The sequence below is a fragment of the Homarus americanus genome, unplaced genomic scaffold (genome assembly GCF_018991925.1).
Source record: "Homarus americanus isolate GMGI-L3 unplaced genomic scaffold, GMGI_Hamer_2.0 scaffold7626, whole genome shotgun sequence".
NCBI classification, from domain to species: Eukaryota; Metazoa; Arthropoda; class Malacostraca; order Decapoda; family Nephropidae; genus Homarus; species Homarus americanus.
The window spans coordinates 16,248,704-16,272,874 of record NW_024718273.1 but is presented as its reverse complement, the minus strand read 5'-3'; the positions used below and the strand labels follow the sequence as shown (position 1 = coordinate 16,272,874).

The window sequence follows — 24,171 nt, the reverse complement described above, 5'->3', positions numbered from 1 at the left end:
CCTATCTATCTATGTATTAATTTACCAGTCGAAATTTAATGAGTTAATCCACCTATTTATATATTTTTTTTATTTACAAACCAAATTTTACTGAACTATCCACCTAATGTTTATCTTGCTATATATCCACATGGGTTGTCTACACGCTTACAAAGTTAGTCAAAAGAATAGTAGTGGAGTAGATTATGATACTGCAGCATTAATTTTGTAAAAAAAAAAAAAAGGCCTAATCTTGAAAAGTAAATCTGGCAGGTTGGCAACCCTGCCAGATGAGTACACGTCGTGTCTCGTGTATTAATTTACCAGTCGAAATTTAATGAGTTAATCCACCTATTTATATATTTTTTCTATTTACAAACCAAATTTTACTGAACTATCCACCTAATGTTTATCTTGCTATATATCCACATGGGTTGTCTACACGCTTACAAAGTTAGTCAAAAGAATAGTAGTGGAGTAGATTATGATACTGCAGCATTAATTTTGTAAAAAAAAAAAAGGCCTAATCTTGAAAAGTAAATCTGGCAGGTTGGCAACCCTGCCAGATGAGTACACGTCGTGTCTCGTGACCTGTGTGGAGTAAAGGGTCACGGGTCTATCAGTTCTCGTGTACCCACAAACCTCCCCCCACCATTCCTCACGACCAGAGTTGCAGGACTATCCAGTGTTGCAAGACTCCTCACCGACCGCCCTCCCAGCGACGCAGCCACTGCAAGCATTCTCCATCATGGGCTTCCCACACGCCCTGCTCCTGCAGCAGCACTTCATGAACTATCAACTCCTGTATAACCAATACCTCATCCCCAGCCTCCTATTGTCTCTCAACTTCCCTGGCTCGCCCGACAAATCTCCTGGCAGGCCACTGGGAGAGGAAATCGTGCAACAATTTTTTCGGGACAAAAACAGTACTCAAGGGTGGCCGACAATGGAGAAAAAATACAAATATTTCCTTCAAGCTACCCAAAAGTTTTCGAAGAAGGAAGATCTTCGGATATCCGTAATGGCCAACCAACTGGCCCTCGCCCATCTGAGTCAGGTAGTAATGGATCTCCTCGGACCAGCCCACAACTTCTTTGCCACTCACGCTGACCTGCCCTCGAGGCCGCCCCCTTCACTAGGTACGTTTCTTCCTTGTTTTGCTACCGAATTTTGGAAACCAGTAACTATCATAGTATGTAATAACTTAGCCACTTGGCGAACATGTGATAGTTATGCTGTTACCCATGGCACACTGTATAATACAAAGACATGAGGAATATTTTAATCAATACACGGGAAGGGAATCGAGAACTATTCTTAACGGTTCTTCATTTATTAACGACGTCATTCAGAATAGACAATTACACTTTCAAAACAATAGAGTACCCTCAGTATAACATCGTGTAAAGGAAGTTTACCACAGGGTACCATATTTATATGCAGTATTTCGCCATGATGAATTCACCGACTCCCCCACACTCACGTCTACACTTAAACACCGCCAAACACAGACTCTATGTTTAAAAATCGAGCTCATTTGCTGCTGGGTATAAAACTCCCAGACCAGGCTTCACCCTATCAGCTTAACGATGCCTATTATGTCACTCGCAGATCACAGTGATTGGCTAAGGTGTAGGCATACAGGCAGGCACTTGATATACCCACAGCAGCTTGGAGTATGGCGGGAATATTATCTCAACTAAATTCTCATATATTTTCTAAAAAAAACACGATAATTTACTCTAAAGACATGGCACTGCTACATGGCTAAGACCAGAAGGCGTTGTTCAGTTTACAGTAGTATTTAATTTGTTCTACTGATGTTCTTTTTTTCGAGATCAGTGGTCCTAACCTAACCATTAAGGATAGTGTCTATAAAGTCTAGGACCTATTAGGACTTGGATCCATTTTGACCCTTCAACAACTGCTGCGACACGGAAGGAGCTCGTCAATACTATACGAGTATATATAAACATAATTCACAAGTGTGCCATACATCTGTTTTTTCCCCACAGAACAAAAAAAGTTGATCTAGTACTACAGTACTCACGAACTCCACCAACAGTGGCTTTCATGGTATGGCTATACTACTGCATTAACTTACTAGTGGCAGCCTAGTGTTTCTGGGTACTAATGGGTATTTTCTCCCTCGTCAAAAATAACCTGCACAGAGGAACTGGACACCATACTCGCAGCTGTGAGAGGATTTGCAGGTCAGTGATTCTTTCTTCTCTTACTAAGAACATTTGCACAGTCAAAACAAAATACAATATAGTACAGTACTTGAACATCTGTCTTTTTATGAATATTTTGCATTATCCATTGGTTTCCTAATTAAATAATGACAATGTCAGTGTATAACTGATGTAATGTAGATTTTTTAGTGTGTGTGTGTGTGTGGTTTAATTCAATAAACACAACTGAACACTTTTATTTCAGCCCCCAAAGGCTACTCCAGCAGAGACCAATATGCTGCACTCCCAGGTAGTTACAATATACTGTATTTATTTACTAATTACTGTAATTTTAACCTTGAGTACATACTGTGTACATAGTACTTTGACTTGTTAATTTGGAAGTCACTATTCACAATACACACTGTATTTGGCAGGGTTGGGCAATTTAAACCAATGGTTTAAACCAAACAAAAGCATTTTTTTTAATCTATGCCCTTTTTCATGGTTTTAATGAGTTTTTTGTTGGTTTTAATTACTTACAGATGGTTTAAATGATTTATAGTAGATTAGGAAAAGGCATGTGATTATAATAGGGCAAACAGAAAAGCAATATGGTAGGCATTACAAGTGTATGGGGTGGGAAATGTCATTATTTATAGATACATGTACTAGCTAGCTCCATGTGTGTGTGTTTGAGTCACCAAAGTTGGATTATGTTATCAGGACAGTTTCCATGGCTGGTGAGCATCCGAGTCTCCAACTCTGAAATGACCAAACATCTGTGTGGGGGCACACTTATCTCCCCTAATTGGGTAGTTACTGCTGCACACTGCCTCAATAGTGAGAAGACACCATCTTTGGAGGTGAGTGAAAAGGAGGAAGAGGACCTTGGTGTTTGTGGTTAATATAGGGAGGACCTTATTGTTGGGGTAAGTGTAAGGATATTTTGTTGCCGGATAATTTGTCACCAGTCTATTGAATACTGTGTTACATTTATTAAATTTAGATAATAATGTATATTTTAAAGGTGAAGAAGCCATGGTTATACTGAACCAGTGACAAAATGTTCTAGAACCATCAATGTCAGAGCTGAAGGAGAGATTACTTTAGTGTTGGAAGTCAGTATTTCCTTTAAGGGAAGGAAAGAGGGGATTCATCCTCCCCACCCCCAAGTGACCACAAAGGGGCATATCTTTTCTTAAATTTTGCAAGGTATGGTTTAGATATACGTAGCATGAATTTCACCAAGAGAATGTCGAAATGAACTCATCTTGAAAAATTAAAAGGTGCCCCTCTAATACATATTTTGTATTAGTCCAATTATTCTAATGAGAGCTCACATCGAAACATTGTCATGTATGTTAGTAATCCAGTTAACACTAAACATAATACCAATGCTTTTTAGGGAAAAGCATAAATATTGTACAGTACTGTACCTTCATATGTAAACAAAGGGTTAGTGTCAGACAGGTAAAATATTAGTCACTCAGAATTAGCAAATCTAATTTATTATTTGTTCAATGTTTCTGTGACATGAATCTGTACACATAGAAAAAGACTTGGTGAAATTAAATAACTCTTCTGTGACCTCTCTCGCCTTCACCCCATCATCGTCATCATTGTCCAGTTAAGAAATTTTTAAGGACTTACAATAACGTAATACAAGGGTGTTCAAAAAGAAAATTACGCTGATAGACAGGACCCAAACAAAAAGGTTCTAAAGGTACTGTACTGTTTTTTGGGCCCCGAAAGCTGAAGTGTCAAGAGACAAAGTGTTCAATACACACTACTACAGTGGACTTTAATCTATGAAGTTGATAAAGAGGGGCAGTTGTTTGATGAGTGTTGAGGCCTGAAGATAGTGCATAGGCTTGGAGGGAGGGTAGAGGAGAGGTGCAAACTTTGAATCAACCCCTCTGATTTTTTTTTAGTGGAAATCTCGGAAGTGAGGGAGGCAACCTCGGTGTTGAAAGCAAGGGAAAGAGAGGGAGAGGGCTTCAGTGCTGGAGGAGTGTGAGAGATGACCTGGTGTTTTTGTGTACCTGTGTGGAAAATGCATAGAATCTATTAGATGGTGAACTGGTAAAGTCAAAAGAGGGTTAGGAATTTGTGATACAGTCAGGCCAGAGGGTGAGCAGGCTGTTCGACCCTTACCTGATGGTGAGTCGCTGTGCTGAACCTCCCTACCAACACACATGTTACTTGAATGATCTTACAACCATTGTGAGGGACACTACCGTTTGTGTTAATGCAAGAGGTTTATACAGTCATTGCGAGCAATCGTCCAGATTATACTTTGAAAAAAAAATAAATAAAAAATTCAATAGGCATTACTTACAACTTCAATTTTGTAAAGTAAATACGATTTACAAACTTCTAATAGCAGTGGTTCGAGGTACTGAACGGCTGCCCCTCATACTCCATCATGACCCCCCTCCACACACAGCTATGGTCATGTGAATGTGTATGGTGTGGTAGGTTGACACAACGGGTATGTAAAATATTATTTCACCACATTTGTCTTTCTTTCTTGTTGTCTACATATCTATATGTGTCTGCAAAGCCACATCAACAAATTTGCTGTTAATGTAGCAGTAATTTACACGCAGACCACAGGCCCCTACTTAACTGCAGATTTTTAGTTAATGAATGAATTACTGTACTAAAAAAGATTTTACTGTAAGAACCAAAATATATATAGGCAAGAGGAAGTTAAGGAAACATGTAAGGAGTCTAGCAATGATGTCAAAATTGACAATTTAAAACACTCTAGTCAGGTTGAAGCAAATAAAAATAGGTTGCCCTGGCTGGGATTTGAAATTTTGCCATGTCGGCGAACGGTTAGAACAATATAAGGGGCGCTCAGAGCAGTTAACTCCTCGTCAACCTACCACCCATACATTTTGCTCAGCTGTGATGTTACCTGACAACTGTAGTTATAGTAGTATTGTACATATCTTCTGAGTGCAGTACAGTATACACTGAATTGATTTAATGCTATACTAAATCGTTACATTTCCTTTTTCTCGAATGTAAAGACTTTCCATTTATCGTTTGAAACTAGTCTGTACTATTTTTGTATTTAGTACAAGCATTTATATCAATCTTTAAATAATAACACGGGGAAAGAGCTGACTAGAATGAGTGTCCATTGTTCTAATATTCTCCATAATTTCTAAAATCATTCCTGATGTTATACAGTATTACTGTGTAAGTGCAATAAAAACCCCTTTTTACAGAGAAGTGACATAATATTCTTAACCAGTATTCTGTTAAGTAACATATGGTAGTACAGTACTGTACAGTATATTGTAGCAATATTGATGGTAAATTCCAAGCATGAAGTTGTAGTGGACGTCTCCCCTACAACTGCGTATCGCATTCCAATGTGCCGCCTCCCCTAGCAACCAAGCGAGAGCTGTCCCCAGATGTTACCGTATCTTAGCAACGGAACTAGTCACCGGCTACTTCTCGGGTTTTCCCAACATGTCTCATAGAGGACTGGCGGCTGCTGCTGGGTGTATATAAGCTCTGTCTCTCCATTGAGATTCATTCTGCCCATTTTCCTGAACAAGCAACATCTCCTCCAGCAAGCTCCACGCTGTTAACATTTCATTCAACCAGGAGGCCAGCAACAGGCAACATCTTCTCTAACGAAGCTCCTGCACATCTACCTCCTTCAACAAGCTACTCACCGAACGTCTTCTACCGTGCAGCCCCTCACCACACGGCACCTCCAGCACCAGACTGTCTATCATATAACTTATATATTATACAAGAAAACCACATTAGAGTTTCCTTCCATCCTGAGTGCTAGACAACATTAATATCTCGACACCCATACAATGGTGACTCCCGGAGATTAGCATTCACACAGGATGGAGGAGACACTGATCACGCTCCCAGTCTTCAAGCAGACACCAGCTCCTCTTCCTGCCTCACGCACCACATTCTGACGACCCCAGCACACCCGTCATGCCTCAGACGCCGACCCCGACCCAGCAATAACCCCTGACGCGGCCTCTGTTCCCGAATCCGGACCCACACACACCCTCTTTTCTCCCGCAGGTACTCCCTGCTAATGTCCTGCACCCTGCTGCTGTCGTGGACCCAGCTGCTGTCACGAGCCCTAATCCGCTTCTGCTGACCCAGCCCCTGCTCCTGATCCAGGCCCACACACACCCCAGCAGGCGCATCTGACGACCCTGTACCTGTCGTGAGGGAAGCACAACATTCATCTCCTCCACACACCCTTTTTCTCCCTTCTCCCACAGATAGTGTGTATCTAGACAGTTGTATATCAGCGATCGGCTCATCACGCCATCGCCGTTGTCTCACATGAGGCATGCACCGCCCGGTCTTCCTCACATGTGCTAAGCAACTCTACAAACAACAAGTCTCCTACACCGCCTGGAGGGGAGGGGGAGTATTGTAGTGAACGTCTCCCCTACAAACTGCGTATCGCATTCCAATGTGCCGCCTCCCCTAGCAACCAAGCGAGAGCTGTCCCCAGATGTTACCGTATCTTAGCAACGGAACTAGTCACCGGCGACTTCTCGGGTTTTCCCAACATGACTCATGGCGGCTGCTGCGGGGTATATAAGCTCTGTCTCTCCATTGAGATTCATTCTGACCAATCTTCTTGAACAAGCAACACCTCCTCTGCCGCTGCCTGGCGACCCTCGCCTCTCCTCCGCCTGCCTGGCGGTCCTCGCTCCCGCCAGCGAGCATGTCCTTCTCTGAGATTCCTCACCAACCAACTCTCATTCTGCCCATTTTCCTGAACAAGCAACATCTCCTCCAGCAAGCTCCTAGCTGTCCAGCATTCATTCAATCAGGAGGCCAGCAACAGGCAACATCTTCTCTAACGAAGCTCCTGCACATCTACCTCCTTCAACACGCTACTCACCGAACGTCTTCTACTGAGCAGCTCCCCACCTCACGGCATCTCCAGCACCAGACTGTCTTCATATAACTTATATATTATACAAGAAAACCACATTAGAGTTTCCTTCCATCCTGAGTGCTAGACAACATTAATATCTCAATACCTCTACAAAGTCTATTACTGTGTAAAGAACAATTCGTATCTTCATGTCAATGATGGATCGGTTTTTGTATGTGCACTCAACATAAATACTGTTTAGAGCTATGTTGTTATTATCATGTTTACATGATGCTTCACTCACCATAGCTTGATGTTATGTGACCACTGGCTCATGTTGTTATAAACCCGACTTTCCCATTATATTCTGAGATATTATACAGGTAACCAGAAACACACACACACACACACACACATTTATTATATGGTTTGCTTCATTTAATAAACATGATACTGGCATCACTCATCATTCTTCAGTAGCGTCGTCAGCTCATACGGTATTTATGAATAAGTGATATCTCCGTTAGTCGGAACAATTAGTGCAAAGCACTGCCGGGAATGAGAGATTTCCTGGTAACAAGACGACTCTCTCAAAGCTGTGGAAAAATCCCCCATCCCTGGAAATTTCCACGTACAGTACTGGAAAATTTTCTCAGACTTTCCAGAAAATGCGCCTGATTTTCATCTCTCAAACCTGGTAAAAAATCCCCCATCCCCAGAATTTCCAGGAAATTTCCAGGCACCAGAAAAATTTTCTTGAAATTTTCCAGAAAATCGTTCCCAAAGTCAAAATTTTCCCCAAAATTCCAGCTTTGGGAATGATTTTCCGAGAAAATTTCAATTACGGCTATTGGAGAGTTCGGTTAAGAAGGATTCCAACAAATGGAGATATTACTATATTCTCCTTCCCACCTCGTGTGTCGAGTCTTGACCCAAATCAGTCTGTGTGTAGGTGGGGAGGTTCAGCACAGCGACTCGCTGTCAAGTAAGGGTGAAACGGCCTTCTCACCCTCTGACCCAACTGTATCACAAATTCCTGACCCCAACTCCATATAGAACTACAAGTATCCCTTGTTATACGAATGGGTTGGGTTCCTGAAAACCATTCATTAAATGAGTTCGTATTGTAAATAAAAGAACATATGGAAAATATAGGGTTAGTTCCCCAATGACAAAAATACCCCCAAAACAGGAAATCGGTTCACAAACAACAAAAAACCTACCTAACTGATGATAAATAGTACACAACTACAGGTACTACAGTTTACTACCTAACACATGAAAAACATTAATAAAATACTGTATAACTTTGGTACACTACCTTATGGGAGGGCAGTCTGGGTTTACCACCACAAGGGGGTGAGCAGGGGTGGGTGAGATGAGGAGGGCTGTCCACCTCATCACTGCTGTTTGCCAAGGACACCACAGTCACACCAGAAGTGGAAGGAGTGGAAGAAAATATACTGATAGAGGGAGTGGGACTGGAAGCTGAAGATGCAAGAGGATAGGGTGGATTGTCTTACCTTGATCCTGTGCTATTGTTGAATCTCAGTGTAGACTCTGATGTGTCTCTCCACATTAGAGGCAACTGCATCATTCCTTGCTTGAACTCATCAGCAGCTTATAAATTGTGGCGACAAAAGAAGCAGCCAGACCGAGATCTTTCCCAATCTCTGTAGGGCTATCACCACGTTCATGATGCTTTATTACCTCCAGCTCTGTCTCGAGTCACGGCCTTTTATATTTTATTCAGTGTAGTACTGTACTGGTAGCCGAAGTTTCAGCAGAACACTTAGATGCCATAATAAAAGATATAACATAAGGATTATACGAATACAGTAATATCTCCGTTAGCTGGAATCCCTCAAACCCGGAACTCTCCGATAGCCGTAATTTAAATTTTGTCGGAAAATCATTCCCAAAGCCGTAATGTTCTGGAAAATTCTGGCTTTGGGAACAATTTTCCGAGGGGCACATTTTCTGGAAAATTTCGAGAAAATTTTCCCAGTACCCAGAAGATTCAGGAAAATTCCGGGGATGGTTCTTTTCCGGGTTTGAGAAATGAAAATGAGGCACATTTTCTGAAAATTCCGAGAAAATTTTTCCGTTTCCCGGAAAATTCCAGAGATGAGGTTTTTTCCAGGTTTGAGGGATCATGTAATGGGCAATTTCTGGAATTAACGAAAAAAAATTTCCGTAACCTGGAAAATTAAAACAGATTCCAGAGATGAGGGATTTTTTTTACGGCTTTGAGAGTCGTCTCGTTACCCAGAAATCTCTCATTCCCGGAAGTGCTCTGCACCATTTGTTCCGGCTAATGGAGATATCACGATATCACTACATTAGTGATATCTCCGTTAGCCGGAACAATTGGTACAGAGCATTTCTGGGAATGAGAGATTTCTGGGTAACAAGATGACTCTCAAAGCCAGAAAAAATCCCTGATCCCCGGAATTTTCCGGGTATCGGATAAATTTTCTCGGAAGTTCCAGAAATTGTGCATTAAACGTTCTCTCGAACCCAGAAAAAACCCTCATCCTCGGAATCTTCCGGGTTTAGTACTGGAAAATTTTTCTCAGAATTTCCGGAAAATGTGCCTGATTTTCATCTCACAAACCTTGAAAAAAAACTCCTTCATCTCCTAAATTTTCTGGAATTTTCTGGGTACTGGGAAAATTTTCTCAAAATTTTCCAGAAGATGTGCCCCTCAGAAAATCGTTCTAGTTTTCTGAGAAAATTTCAATTCTGGCTATCGGATAGTACTGAATTTCAGGGATTCCAGCTAACGGAGATATTACAAAAATGGATAAACAGAGATTACTTAACACACACAACGAATGGCTGAAGGAAAGATGTGGGCTTGTTGGAGATGTGGGAGGGAGGGGGTATGATCAGTGAACAAGAATACGTTTTTGCACATCTCTCCCCAAGATGGCTGCCCCAGCTGACTCCCAAGGCGGGTGATTTGAATTTCTGCCGAGTCTCAAATTTGTATAAGCAGAGGAAGCTTTCATATCAATTTAGGAAATTCGTATAAGCGATTATTTGTATCTCGAACATTAGAATAGCAAGGGATACCTGTAACTTCAAAGTTACCTTTTTATTTTGATTGTAAACTAGTATTAATTTACTGGTTCATTAATAAAGACCTCTATTTTTTCAGGTGGTGGCTGGAGAGTTGGATATTAACCATGAGGAGGGGACAGAGCAGAGGTTCAATGTCACAAAATTCATCCAGCATCCTCAGCATATTTAGTGAGTACTTTACCTTCACTGTACACTCATCACACATTGATTTCACACCTATGATTAAAGAACTTTTAGTGTCACGTAGAATGACTGCGATAGACCTTTACCATGATAAATTTCATGTTAAACTCATTATTTTATTAAGTTTGTAAACTTTTATGCAACAGAATCATTAGGATTGAAAGGCAGTCGAATATTTTGTTCACAGGGAGGACCTTAAGAGGGTCAGGGACTGATGTAAGCCAACAAACTCTGTAATATGTAAAACAAGGGGTGTCGTCCCCCTCTGTTTAACTCATTAAACTTCTTTTCCAACATTTCCCCCCACGACTATATGTTGTGACTTCTCTATCCCTCATGTCTGGCTGTGCCTTGAGCCCCAGCATGCCTTCCATCCTTTCCCCACCTTAACCTAAAAAAAAAAAAAAAACCCTCACTGGAGGTCATCCATTATGCAAAATTACTTACTGTATTCCCATATATTTCAGACACTTTACTTTTTAATGTCTTCAAGATGAAAATTACCAGTGCATTTATGGTATCATATGATGGGATCACTGGTCACTTCAGAGTTATGTTTCCATTTATGGCATCTATAATATTGGAAAAGGGCTCAGCTGTGTGCTGAATTGCAACCTTGCTTCGCCAGTTAAGAAAGTTCTTGAAGGTAATATACTGTACAGTATGAGTGGATAGGCGATAGGAAGGGAATCCAACTGTCAAACTTTCTTCAAATTTGCCTGATGGCTGCTGGGACACCATGTCATGCGGAAATCATTGATAGTGATGATGATGATGATGATGATAATGATGGTGATGACTGGATTCATAATATAGAATAAAAGTTTATCAGGTTTGTTTGACAATCTTAAAATACAGTACAGAACACAAGCAGTTTAATAATTCACCAAACACATTTTCTTAATGTAGTTTACTTTAGGTTTATTTATGAAAAAAGTTGTTCTTACTTTTATGGGAAGCTGTTTACCCGGGCAAACTACTTCTTCCATTAACCAGCACACAGGGGCCATACAATGATGACATTGCTCTGTTACACCTTGCCCAGCCTGCAGTCTTCAATCAGTATGTCCAGGCCCTGCCTCTGCCTTCCCAACCCATGCCAGCTTTAACAAGTAGGATAAACATGAGCCTTTCACGTATCAATAAAAGAAATGTATTTAATATCTAATAGTAGCAATAACTGAAATTATCCTGGATCACTATACTATATCAATTAATTTTTTCATCCATTAAATGAAAAAAAAGTATTGATACATTATGAAGCATTCAAAGCCTAAGCCATTTGATGACTTATTGTGCCATGAATTCTAACATCTTAATCATGTTTCTTTTATATTTATTCTTTATTCTAAACATTTACTTCCATCACTCATATCTTAAAAATAATTCCATTTATTTACTCTCGTTACTGATGCAATAGAGGGTGTGTGTCAGGAGGCTGGATGGGGAGCGACGGGAGACAGTGCATCAAGTAGCAACGTCCTTATGTATGCTGATGTCCCTCTTCTCCCTCGTGACCAATGCCAAGCCATTTATTCATTTGTGAATGAGAATGAATTCTGTGCTGGAGCAGAAGGTTTTGGATTCTGTGCAGTAAGTATATTATATTATACAGTATATGTATACAAGGTATTGTGGTGAGCAACAATTGAAGCAGCTGTGCATTTATTCAGCTGATTTCTGTAGGATGGATAAAGGGGCACTAGAATCTCAAAGAAGTGGGGATATGATAAGGAGAGCAGTACAAGACAACTGTGTAAGACAGCATAGGGCTAATATAATTAGAAATATATACACAATTGATGATATCCTCAACTTGTATAAATAGTACAGTATGACTCTCACCATTCACATTTCGTAATACTGTACTTTTATAGGTACTCCTGCACATGCTGATTCCAATCTATGGTCCACAATTCGATTGTGAGGTAATTAATTAGTGGTCATAATGATGCTTGCATGATTTTAATAATAAATGTGTATATACCTTTAACAGTCTTGATACCATAGAGAAGAGGTTGCAGTAATGATGATCTAGATGTCTATTATGATGATGATGAGTGATCATGTTCAAGTTCTTGATGGTGTTACTGCTCCTCTTCTGGATCCTCAGAAGATGAGGGAGAAGCAGCCAAAGGTGGTTGGAGTCAGGGAGAGGTGGGGGTGGTCGAGAGGTATAAGGTTGGTGTAGGTTTTGACTGGTGGCACCCAGAGAGATAATTAACCTGCCATGTGGACTCCATACAGTTTATTTCAATCAAAACCTGTCAAATACAAATACTCAACTTACAAGAGTGAACTGAAGGTTTAAGTGTCATCAGATATGAATACATTTACCTAATACTAGCACACAAAGGAGTGCATTATCTTAATATCTACACACATTAGGCTGCATATCAATAATAGGAGTTGCTTAACATCCACAGCAAAACACAGAATAGTTTTACACTTACATGTCTGAGTTCAGAAGGCCTCGGTGTGTGTAGCGAGACCACATACTCGATAATGTCCATTGGCGTCTCGGGGGCTTGGCCATATGCTCCCTGTTATATCGTGGAGTGCCAACTCTGCATCGTTCCCTGCTACACACAACAATCATCCGACTACCCTTCTTTACTGCTTGTCTAGTGGTAAAGTTGGCGTGTGGGAAAAGATGGTGGAGGAGAGTCATGGAGTTCCTATTGCCACAGCAGTTACACTTTCTTTACATTTATTTGGGAATATAGTTATGGGAAGCTGTTGCACATTAATCTCACCTTTATGTTCTCAAGGGGCTGAGATGCTGCCCCTATACTGACCTCACAAGTGCTTGAATCTTGGATGACAAATTTGCAGATAACCATGCTTTTCCTATCATTTAAAGTCTTTTGGTAAACTTGACCTTAAACTATGTACAGTCAAAATCACTGATCTAGGGACAGGGTAAGTGTCGGAAGTCAGACCAGTGAAGAGTCAGGGTTTCGAACAAGTCCTCCTTCCCCGCCCTCCATAAAATGCTAGTTATGTAACTTTACACCATGGAAAGTAAGCTCCTAACTCGAAGGGTTAGCATTATAATGCTGTTGTATACAATATATTGCATTATAATTACAAGTTTACAATTAACTTATTTCATTAAAATTTCTTCCTTACCTCTGCATACAGTTTATTGTGCAGTAACATGATGAAATGCATAACTGTTTAGTGAATTGTGTATGGGACCAGAGGCTTTTCACTAGCCTGATTTCTAAGCTTACTCTGCCCCTATATTAGTGTCTTTGACTATACAACATTCCAAACATAAATCTTACAACCACTTCTTTTTGTTTCACATATTCCTGATATTGCCAGAACACTGATTATTAACACATGTCACTCCCATTCTTTCCTGTCCTGTTTCATGCCTCTTACATTCCATTCTCCTAATTTATCTAAGGAAGGCCATACATCATCTTACTATAGGGATATAATATTTGGGAAGGGGAATCCTAAATCATGTTCTAAAACTGTGAATTATGTTTTAGAAAGGTGTTTGTGAATACCCTCATCCTTACAACCATCATCACTGTTACTGTATAATACTCCCATTATTCAATCAGGGTGACAATGGAGGATCTCTGGTGTGCAAGACTGTTGACAAAGGCATCCTGAGTGGAGTCATGTCTTGGAGGGAGGGTTGTGCCCAGACTGATAAGCCTGGTGTCTACATGGACATTGGCAGGTACCTCCCCTGGATTCACAACACTACTGGCTTGTAACCTAACTGTTTAAAAAGTGATCCCCGAGTAACAAGGGGTAACCTTGAACAGCTCACAAGTGAGTGTTTATGAGTGCCATTATTTTAAGAAAGCAGGAGCTCAAACAACACTTGTATCCCAGTGTTCATTTAATAATGGTTATATCAGCATCTATGTAAATCTGACCTTGACTTCCTCTCTCTCAGTATTGAAGTGTATTATACCTAGCACCAGTGAACTGTAATGTTTAAAGATCAGGCAAGTCATTTTTATTATGATAGAACTGCTAAATATTATCATAAGATATTAATGTTTATTAATTTGCAGCTCTAACAGTAAGCAAAATAATATTTTTTTTCAATAGCATTACGGTATTTACAAGTTATTTTATTTTAACTACAATACAGTGAGAGAGGAAAATGGGAGGCGGTGGTGAACCACTATAATTAAAAGTGATGGCTGCTATACAGACTGTTGTTCTCTTAAAGCTTCCACATTGTTGGGTCAACACAACACAACATTTTCTACTTTGAGGAATATCCTGAAACTTAACAGCCTTTCAGTATTTGAATACCATATATTTACATAAATACTGCATAATATATACACAAAAAAGCAGAAGACTGTACAAGCATATAGCTAACCTTATTGGAGTGAGATAGGGAAGATTGTGCAAAATAAAATCATTTAGAAATATTGATGTAAAACAGTCCTGTATATACATTATAATACTGTAAGGTATCTTTGACTGCATTTGTCAAACTACACTAAGATAACCCAATGCAATTATATTTCTTTCCAAGCTCAGTAATAGTGAAGAACACATCCAGCCTTGTTAAAAGTATCTATGACAAATTCTTAGTCATATTTATTGGCTCACATAAATAGAAAATCAAATAATAGTTCATACGTTATTTTATACAGGACAAATTTTTCACTAGTCACAACTTGGTGAAAATTATTATTAATCTTACTTTCAAAACCATTCCAAAAACTAAAATCAGGAGAAAAAAAAAGCTTAAGAGAAGCAAATATTTTTTACTGTATAATAGAATCCTCAATATCATTCTGAAGTCATAAAAATAATGGTATATACACACACATAAATACTGCATTAACATGTTTAATAACTTAACTGACGCTGTACACAGAAACTGTCAGGTTTTGCTAGTGCCTCATTTTGGTGGGTCATGTTCCCCATCACATGTGTGAAAAATGTTTTTATTATAAGATGCATTTTGTGCTTCATTACTGGGTGGGGAAATTTTAAAATAAATGAGGAATCTCTAATTAACAGCAAGAATGAAGTGACTAAGGTGTAAGATGAGAGAAGTTAATGTACATACAATTCAATAACATGACTTTGTTCCCCAACCATTTTAATAATATATATGGGAAAAAATGAAAGCATTTCATAACAGATCTCAAGCACATTTTTTTTTACATGGCCAAAATTATACAATAATGTATACAAAAGCTACATAAATTTTCTTTAAAATTTTAGCATACAATTTCCCAGTTTGCAAAGAAAATAAATTCCCATCTTCATTTCATCATTTTGGTAAGGATTCTGAATCGCCAATGAGTAAATTAATCATAATGTTAATCTTTATTCACTGTGTCTTGCTTAATATTGTACCTTGTAAATGACAACACTAAAAATGGTTTTGGAGAAAAAAAAAAAAAAAGGAAGCCATTACCAAAGAAGCACCTTGAATTAGTGGATTCACAATAGGACCCACTACAGTACATTATTGTGATTTACAAAAATAGCCAATGTATCCTGCTATGAACCGAACACTACAAATACTCGTTAGTTAATACAGAATAGTGCCAGGCTCAAAGGAACTCACAAACATGTATAAGAAGCTCAAAAAGAAAGATAATTTATTGTATCAATTTTCAAGTACTGTATTACTTAGAATATGCACCTTACCATTAATTACCACTAAAATTGAAAAATAGCAATATTCAAACTGGTTTGTACATGGGGACGATCATGAAGATACTGTACTCATAAACAAATATATAAATTAATAGCATCATTTAACCTAACTACCCTAATTTAGGTACAGTTGGGTTAGGTTCCAACAGTAAATATCCGAAATCCCCCCCCCCCCCATATAACCACTATACAGTAACTATTTCCATAAAAGATTTGGATTATCAAACTTCTACCAAACTAAAACTTGTAAATCTATCCTGATTTTATTTATGTCAATAAGTAGATTAATACCTCGACCTAACCTGACAGTTTCTTATTTTGTTACAAGTACGTACAAATAAACAAAACCAATATACTGTAGTTTTATCATTGAATTAAACACATGTTATACCATGCATCATACTCCAGTTTAAGATAAGTATCGACAATTAAAAAGAGATGATAAGAATGTGGTAGTGTAACCGCCTTACCTATGATAGTCAACAAATATAAAATGCAACTTGCACAGGAAAATCTAGAGGTCAGAGCCATGAATATCCAAAAGTACTCTGGGAGTCTGATCATAATGTTTTCTTACACAGATGATTACCACCATCTGTCTATACCAACTTTCTTTTCTAGAGAAATTCTCAACATTAAGGATCACAGAGGACTACTGTATCAAGATCTATGCTAACTTACCCATGAATAATATACAATATGTAAAAAAGTGAGATGGTTCTACTTACACATCATTAAAATAACAATACAGTTTTTATGAAAGCAATGTATGGTATTATTACAAAGAATATCACATTTCAGAGGGTTTTAATGCTGGGTCAAGAATCTGAAGGATCAACAGTTATTGTGGTAACAAATATGGCATTTTCTGATAAGAGTATCAGGTAAAGCTACACATTCTAATGGCATTTTTTAAGGGGTGGGGAGGAAGATTTAACAAGTCTATCACTCTTGGTTGGCACTGTGGTCTGGGAAACAAGGTCTATGCTAGCCAGACTAAAGTTAACAATGATTATTAATCTGGACAACTCTGTATACAGTACCGTATCAAATTTCCAATAACTATCAAGCATCATAATTTACTGCCTAGTACTGTACTGTAAGTCCCCCAAACACGTCTTTGTTTCATATCTATAAATATAACAAATTTGTGTTGACCCATATTTATTCATAAAGGTTATTAATTCCAAGTCTCACTGGAATATTATATAAGCTGTCATACTATATTTTTTATAGCAGAAATTTGACTAAACATTACCCAAATAAAAAAAAAAACTCTAGGCAAAATGAAAATAACCTTTCTGAGAAGAAAATGCTTATATACCAAACCATAGATTCATATATACACCAGTATCAGAAAAATACTCCTGTGCTCATCATTCTCCATTTCTCTGGTGGTAAAATTACTAACAATATAATGAAATAAAGACAAAACTTCCTTAGCTATTAGAAACTACTGAAGTGGGAATGAACAATATTAAAATGTACCTAACATTATTCTGGTATTCTCTTCCAGTCCAGCTAGAAAAGCTACAATAATGATCTATGTTTCATCACATTCATGTCAACCTTCTTAAGAAGAAAAAGAAAAGATTACAGTACTACATTTGGAATGATTGGAAGGACGCATCAGTTATGTACAGTCACCCAAAAAAGTCCTGTCGCCTTTCACCCTGAACCCCGAGATTCAGACTCTTGAATCCGAATCATTTATGGACAGAATAAATTATCAGTGTCTACTGCTTCGGGTTCACGAGTCTGAATCTCGGGGTTCGTGGTTCAGGATGAGAGGCGACAGGACTTTTTTGAGTGACTGTACCACCAAGATGATCACTGGGTTGAAGCTTTACTTCACACAACACACACAAGTCAACCATTTACAGTGAACATTACTATTACCTCATTCAGGATGACACATTTATTGTTTAAAACAACCTCACGGTATTTATGATGTCATGTCATGTTGCCTTGAGCTAAAAATTTGCTCCCATTTGCAAGTAAATTTTCTAGCAGATTCTAATGATAGTAATAACAGTGCATAGCATAGCTCCTCCTTTTTCCCAAATATAAGGCCCCCCAAAAAATTAACTACAAAAAAAATGCCACTATAAACATATGCACCAGTACATTTAGTTTATAAATGGTTGAAGGAATTATGTACAAGACAGAGGTATTGTTCTGGCATAAACCTCCTAACTATAAATGACTTCACAAGACTAATGAAACGAATTATTTTTACTGTATCATGGTCAAGGAGACAATAATTTCTTCAGTATATGGTGCTTTGCATTATTAACCAAGTGTTTTTTGCCATTTACATTATTTGACCACTGTTTTCTACATCAGATAACCCACATTCAAGCTGTTACCAGACATTAAGCCTCGACACACTTCTTTATGAGCAATTTAATTTGAAAGTTACATAAATCTAGATTATGTTCTTGTAGCTCTCTAAACTTGGCTCCAGAATATTACCTAGGGTATCTATAAAGCAGTGAAGATGAAAAGGAATCTAGTACTAGAATACAATATTGAGTTAACAGCAGAAAATTACAATGAAAGACGACACAAATAAATGATCACCGAGGAACCAGAAGTCTCCTCTATTAACAAAGGTAAGATGTTGAATGCATGTAAATAATGACCTAAAACATGTATATCAATACTCCAGCTCAATGCAGAGGTATCCATGTAAGGACGAGTGGTAACAACCAATATACTGTATCTTAAATCAAGGTTCCTGACTGTTCACACACTATTCAGGTAATCAGGGCCTTGATTAAACCAAGTCTTATTAATCCAGAACCTACTTTAATTTCCAAAGGCCTAGTTACCAAAAGTATCATGAAGATCCAACACCAGCTACCAGGAACATTACCCATCTAGCCACGATTTGGTTATATGAAGCATAAGTATCCAGGACCCAAGGAGCAGATTACTATTATGCAGGTAATTGATATAACAGCTTCTGATGATCCTAAGTCTAGCTTTTTTATATTTATGTAATAAATGTTACACAATCACATTGACAATTAAAGCCTTGGATAAATGAGACACTGGTACTTGAATGGTTACCAGTCATTAACAAGGATTTCTCAAACATTTGTATTTGTAGCCTTATATGTGTAGCTAAAGAAAATAAATCAATCCTTATCCAAAACTTTGGTAAGATAAGACTGAGTGACTACTAATGTCCATCATGACTTAGACACGATATATCAATTTTCATGAACCTTCGCTAGTCCTCCAATAGCTCAGGTGTTTTTAAATGAATTTCCTCCACTAGCAGTTATTTTTTCTATTGGTTATCACGACTGAAGCAATAAACTAGCTTTCATTCACTTCTCAACCAAGTGTTAAGTACAAATGTGATGTACAGCTCTGCATATCATACAGTATCATTTACCCACAACCAAAGAGGAATTAACAGAGATCTGGGTTAAATGGATAAATCATACCACAAACTATGATTGGTATTCCGTAGTTTACTGCACTCTGAGGAAAAAAAAAAGAACCAATTCATAACTGTTTGGCAATGACAAATGCATTAATGCCTCCAAGTAAAGGTAAAGACTTAAGACAGAAATACTGTCCACCAGGACTGCTGAAGTATAGTAATGCTTCGACACAGAATCTAGACACAGGAACTTCTTTCGGGTAGGAATACATAATATGAAATGCAGATTATACAACACTAACCATTCTTCAACTTTAATAAAGGTTTTATTTTTTTATTTTGATAAAAAATTTACCCAAAGCATCTGACATAACGTATAACAAATGTGCAGATCAAGAAGTTGAGGTGACAGTTGTCCCACACTCCCTGGTGCACTATTATGGCTTATTCATGTCCATGCAAATGCTCAATGCTTCAGAACTAACACATGTTCATAAATTTATAGAACCATATATTCCACTGAAGTTGTGCTAAATCATTGTCTTTATAGCAAAATCAGCCTTTCCATATATAGTCGAGTATATTTAAAGAAGAAACTGTGTTAGACAGCATCTGTGGATATTTATACCTGTTTCCACAGCCCTTCTCTGTTGCTCTCTGTCTCACACACTTCTCCCTATATTTTTTACCTTAATAGATTTTCTGCATTCCTTCATTCACCCTACACGAGATAACTAACAAATTGAAACAAATGTTAGAAATTCCCCCACTTACAAAAATCTGCTATAATACCTTGTGTTTTCATTCCCCGTCGATAAATTTTTCATTAATATAATAAAACTGAAACATCATATTATGTACATTAATTCTGAGTCAATTATAACAGAGGAAAACAACAGCAACATCAGCAGAATCTATTTTTGTGTTATGGTTAAGTCACTGACAGCATCTATAAATGTGCATATATCAATGAGTAGGTATATTATACATTTTCTTTGCCAGTTTAGTTCATATCTGAAGACTATGAAATTATAGGTTATGCATCAAAGTCACTGGAAAATTTAAGTATACAAAACTTCTTCATGGTACAAAGGGAAATAATACTAACATACTTAATTTTTAGCTCTTTTTAAATTCCCTGTTTTAGCCACATCATAATTTAACATTGTGGTAACATAATGACATGAATAACTGATCTTAATATTGGGTGCTGACCATTAAATGAAGTATGAGTAAACTTTCACCAGTTTGTAGATGCAGTTCAAATGATATTGCACGAATGAAGAGATGAGTGGAGAACAAAATTAGATATGAAATCTTTTAGCATGCAAACCAATCAAAAACTATTTGTCCAACCACTGAATATCTCTAATAGACACCAGTAGGAACTTGTGTTTATGAGATATACGAGTATATAAAAAAATAAACTACAGTAGTCAAATGCTAAGTTAACAGAAAGTGCAGGTAATACTTGTAGATCTAAATGATAAGACATTAATTTTTTGCAAGAGAGATGATATAATTTCATTACTTAAGACGTGACTGAGAAGTGGAAGTAAAATAAGCATTATGTCATGGAAACACCTAAAGCTTGTCGACACTTCTCGTACACGACATAGGAGATGCTCACAGCCGGCGCTACCTTCATGAAGTTCGGCGTAATCCCACGGTACAAGCCAAATATTCCTTCCGTGGCAAATATGTGACGGAAGAGCCCAGACATGGTTATTGGGTATTCGTGTGCCACCCCTGGGGCAACCACTGAAAGAAAGGGTGAAGTTCAAATATCTCTACAGTATGGTATTTATAATGGATGTACAGTATATAAATTAATTTTCTCTCTTGAAGCCTTTCTCTTGTAACACAGGTTGCAATCAATAGGTATTATAAAAACAAATTTTCCCTTCTTTCTCTCCCATTCAAACATTAACCCTGGTTCAGTAAATGTGTTCTGCTATGGTACTCCCTTGCCACGTCAGATATCCCAGCACGTTAAAGTAAGTTACAATGCCTACAATGAATGACAGACTAGGAATTAGAGGACACTAATTTGCTTTTGATTCAAACACCTTGCATCATAACAGAGAAAGTCTTGCATGATAAACAATAATATATACTGTATAACACTCAAGTATCAACTTGTTCACTTTACTGTCTATGATTCTGAAAGGCCAAATTTAAAATGTGCTGGGAGTAAAAGAATGATATCTTCTAAGAGTCATGAGTTATCACAGTACAGTATAATCACACTACATTACCACATCTTTAACTACTATCACAGTGGAGTGATAAGTTTGTGTAAAATGTAAAGTGGCAGCAGGTGTCAAAAAATTATAGTATTGTAATTAAAAATATAAGGTAATAATAGTCACAGTTACCACATTACAGTGATTGATCACAGCTCATAAATAAAGCTGGTACTGACACTCAAGTTGTGGGGAAGTGAACACAGAAGGACCTCCCGCTTAATATTACAATCTTTTAATAAACTGTACCTGTCATTATTCTCAAAACTTTTGCCTGAATATCAAGAGAAAAATTATCCCCTTTGAAAGCTTCAGTTAATGGTTATATTTGGAGAGGATTTCCATGTCTTACTCAGGGACAAATGAGATATAGAATGTGCATGGTAATAGAAGTATAATGCTAGCATTTCTTAAATCCACTGATATATTATACAGTACTGTACTGTACATACTGTAGTTACACTTACCTTTAATAGAGAGAATTACAGTACTGCTTGTGTACAACCCCTTGTGCTACTTGCCTAAGTTTATTTTTCAGTTTTCTTAAACAATCTCCTCAGGTTAGGGCTAAATGATGAAGTACTGTAGCTTTCTTATAAGTGGCAATCATGGGTTGCACAGAACAGTACATGGTAAATAAATACTTAATCCATTTAAAGTAGAAATGATACAACAATGACTAACCTTGTGCTTGTAGCCTCGTACGAACAAGAGCAAGAGGGTAAGAAGCAAGCTGTCCACATGAAGAAGAAAATGCTCCACAGGCTGTTATGACAAATATAGAAGGATGCGTATATTCTTCATGATGCTCCATGTATGTTTTCTTTAAAGTTTCATATACTGCAAGATCAATTCCTGCATAAGGTATAATGCCCAGAAGATTTGGCAGGTATCCACGATAAAATGATCTAACACCTTCTTGTCTTAAGATCTTCTTAGCTGCATCACCTATACTAGAATACTGCCCTGTTTTTCTTAAGGCTAATCTAGTTTTTAACACCTGAAAGAGTAATCAGAAATAGATGTAGTAATAAATTAAACAATAAATTAAATCTTCATTAAACAAGCATACAAAAAAACCTAAATTTACCAAAAAAATTTTACACACAAAAAAAGTTCTGAACCACCAGAATAACAACACAAGTTCCGGAAAAAAATATTTACAATTTCAAAAATATATCTTGTCATTGATATGGTTGTGCAGCTATTTTTTGCACATAAAATATGAGCTATTATATTTTATGATGCGCTATGTATTATTTTCACTGATTATTACTGTGTCGCTACACAGTATTGGCTCAATTTTGGCACATGTAAAGTACAAAATAACAAAAGGATCGGAACCTATCCCCTTTTACTCATACTTAAATCTACCTATTACAATGAAGTGGATTTCAATAACATATCCACTTTATTGCCAAAGGTATACTGTATAAATCCACATCATCCACTTTACCTCACACTGCACAAGAACATCCATGCCTTAAACATATGTACGTTGGTACTTGAGAACCTTCAAAAATATTCTTTGCGGCTCTGAAAGCATCTAGTATCTGGAGCCTTACCTACAACTATTAACACATTGAATAAGTAACAACTCAACTTACTGAAAGTATATCATAAGTATGATTATTTTACTTCAACTACTGTGTTGGTGTAATATGCTGGCTGTTGTTTTGAATGGCTGTGCCTCCCTACTGATATGAACGTCTGAATATTAGATTCCCTCTGAGTAATGACGTCGCTGTGGCTAAATTAGTCCGGTCCGGTTACTGTCTACGTTGATTTGGTTATCAACGTGAGATAGAGAAAATTTATGTGAAAGAAAATGAATAGGACAAAAGGCAAATCAGGGTCTGCTCAGGTGGTTTGGACATACAGTACCTATACCGACAGAATGGGAAATGAATAACTAGTAAAAAAAAATACAATTCACAGGTGAAAGCCGAGGTAAGGAATGCACTAGAAAAGAAAGAGGGAGAACCAGAAAGCAACAGTGTATGAATAAGCAGGGAGCACAACTGAATGATTATTGGGAAAGATCGTGTTCTTGATGATGAGGCTGATTTGTGCAAAGCATAATTGGGAAACCAGCTTAGTGACCTTGTTGTGGAAGGGGAGGACTATAGTATAATGCCTCTTTTAGGGCAGCAAGGCTAAATGAAGGGTAACAAATTAAGGAAAATTCTGTACTGGACTTGTAGGTGTATTTACTCAAATGTAAAAGCAATGGGACAGCAGTGCCCACAACAAAGACAAGACAAATAATAAAAGATAAAAATTTGTGGGTAGTGCTTTTGGGGGAAGCTCACTGGCAGACACTAAAATCCACTGCAGCAATGACAGGTCAACCACAAAAACACAATTACAATACTGAAAATTAAACCTTAAAACAACAGCTGTGGGTCATGACTTAAATTCCAATTTTACATTCACACAAGTTTTATGCTCTGTACTGTATTTGTCCCCCTCAAATAGGCAAGTATGTTTGTATGATTGCACAGGTTGAGGAGGCTGCATGTGTGTGTGTGTGTGTGTGTGTGTGTGTGTGTGTGT

General features: G+C 37.8%; 2 protein-coding genes across 5 annotated transcripts in view; one reads left to right on the top strand and one right to left on the bottom strand.

Annotated features, from left to right (window-relative positions):
* Positions 1–503: 503 nt before the first annotated feature.
* On the top strand, positions 504–16,186 carry LOC121859461 (trypsin-like). The gene is made up of 8 exons (XM_042356284.1): positions 504–1,118; positions 2,151–2,192; positions 2,419–2,463; positions 2,880–3,019; positions 10,205–10,296; positions 11,308–11,423; positions 11,732–11,904; positions 13,890–16,186. Exons 1-8 carry the CDS (start codon positions 728–730, stop codon positions 14,046–14,048), a joined length of 1,158 nt encoding a protein of 385 aa, XP_042212218.1. The 5' UTR covers positions 504–727; the 3' UTR covers positions 14,049–16,186.
* LOC121859459 (calcium-binding mitochondrial carrier protein SCaMC-3-like) overlaps positions 15,051–24,171 on the bottom strand; it is an 86,463-nt gene continuing 77,342 nt past the window's right edge. For all 4 annotated transcript variants that reach the window (XM_042356282.1, XM_042356280.1, XM_042356281.1 and 1 more), the window contains 2 exons: positions 22,300–22,615; positions 15,051–21,130 (listed from right to left, as the gene is read on the bottom strand). In XM_042356282.1, coding sequence (XP_042212216.1) covers positions 20,937–21,130; positions 22,300–22,615 — 510 coding nt within the window. In that variant the 3' untranslated portion in view covers positions 15,051–20,936. The remainder of the gene's footprint in view (positions 21,131–22,299; positions 22,616–24,171) is intronic.